Source organism: Sinocyclocheilus anshuiensis, unplaced genomic scaffold (genome assembly GCF_001515605.1).
Source record: "Sinocyclocheilus anshuiensis isolate Anshui unplaced genomic scaffold, SAMN03320099.WGS_v1.1 scaffold1580, whole genome shotgun sequence".
Classification (NCBI taxonomy): Eukaryota; Metazoa; Chordata; class Actinopteri; order Cypriniformes; family Cyprinidae; genus Sinocyclocheilus; species Sinocyclocheilus anshuiensis.
Genome location: NW_015557283.1, coordinates 333,816 through 335,384, shown reverse-complemented (window position 1 = coordinate 335,384; position 1,569 = coordinate 333,816). Strand labels below are relative to the sequence as shown.

The 1,569-nt window shown below is 39.8% G+C and overlaps 1 protein-coding gene across 32 annotated transcripts in view; it reads left to right on the top strand.

Moving 5' to 3' along the window:
* LOC107679075 (receptor-type tyrosine-protein phosphatase S-like) overlaps nucleotides 1-1,569 on the top strand; it is a 249,286-nt gene that overhangs the window by 175,627 nt on the left and 72,090 nt on the right. The window contains exon 1 of one of the 32 annotated variants that reach the window (XM_016474515.1): nucleotides 878-1,361. The exons of the other annotated variants lie outside the window; for them this stretch is intronic. Within the exon in view, the coding sequence (XP_016330001.1) occupies nucleotides 998-1,361 (364 nt within the window). The 5' untranslated portion in view covers nucleotides 878-997. Of the gene's footprint in view, nucleotides 1-877; nucleotides 1,362-1,569 lie in introns of those variants that run through there. 32 annotated transcript variants of the gene reach the window in all.

Below are 1,569 nucleotides of genomic sequence, written 5' to 3'. Positions count from 1 at the left end.
TCTTGTTTTTTTTTTTTTTTTATGTGTGTGATAGTTAGTTGAGCTGAACTATCAGCTATTTTATTGACTGAATCCAGAATTTCCGCTGTAAATTTTGTTACGTCTAGCCAGGACCGCAATGTGACAATACGAACCTGTCACATTACGTCATATTGGCTGGAGACGATAAAAAGCCTTTCTCTGCATTGAAGTGGGTTTCCCCCCCTCGTTCCTTTTCCCAACCCTTCCCTTTCTTCCTCTTTCTTGCTCTTTTGCGCGTTCTATTCTCTTATATTTCTCCGGGCATGCTAGCGACCCTTCAGTTATATTCCTCTATGCATTTTATCTCAAATTCTTCTCTCTGGTTTTATTGTTCCCATTTACTCTTTGGTTGACCTCTACCTATTTCTGCATGATGTCTGTGAAAATGACAGCTGCATCTATCAATGGAAGCGTGTCAGATCTTAAAAAGGCTTTGTCTAATTGATCTACTCTCAACCACAAAAATCTGATTAAGGTTTCTCATCTTTAGTCCCTCTTGAAGGGATTCACCTCTACTAGTGCATGTACGTACCAACATGTACGTACAGTTGTGTATATGTAAGATTTCTTTAGCATGGGCAGATTTTAAAAAATTGCAAAAAAGTTTTGTTCTTCACACCATTCTATACTCTTGGAGTATTTTCTATTCACACTATAAAGCTTTTCTGCTTTTTAACAGTAATGCATGCTTTTCATTTTGTTTACTGTAGTTACAAGCCACATAGAGATCTAATTGATGATGAGAAACTCATAATAGATTTTTGTGCAATTAATTGTGCTGTGATGGGTCAAATATTGGTCAATGGAACCTTGTTGCTATGAAGTTGTTGCTTTAATGTCAATCTATATTGTTGGTGAAGCAGTTCTGTTAATTTAGTTACTTTACCATTATTTTAATTTGTATAAACCAAAATGTTTGTGAAGTTTTAGTCTCATTTGTTTTTTATAATTTGTTGTCCTCTCTTTAGACAACATCATGTACGTTCTAAAGAAAGGCTCATTTTCATCTACGTGTCATTACCTTTCTCTTTCTCTTTTTCTTGTCACCATTCCTCCGCCCTTTGCAGTTCGTCGCGTGCCCCCACGTTTCTCCATCACGCCCCCCACCATGCAAGAGATCATGCCAGGTGGTAGCATTAACATCACTTGCGTCGCCGTTGGCTCACCCATGCCCTACGTCAAGTGGATGCTTAACTCTGAGGACCTGACACCCGAGGACGAGATGCCAGTGGGCAGGAACGTTCTGGAGTTAAACGACGTCCATGAGTCGGCCAACTACACCTGCATGGCCATGAGCAGCCTGGGCATCATCGAGGCTAATTCCCAGATCATTGTTAAATGTAAGAATCCACTGACTCCTCCAAGGTCACTCAAAGGTTCTCTGGTCAAAAGAAATTAAGAACTAAACCAAAGCAAGTATTTAAAATGGTGTCAAGTAGGGCTGCATGATAAATCGAAATGGAATCGAAATCGCAATTCGACAGAAGCTGCGATTGTCATGCGTATCTTTCAGTGAAGCACGGTTCTGTGATCAGCAGTAAATCTCCA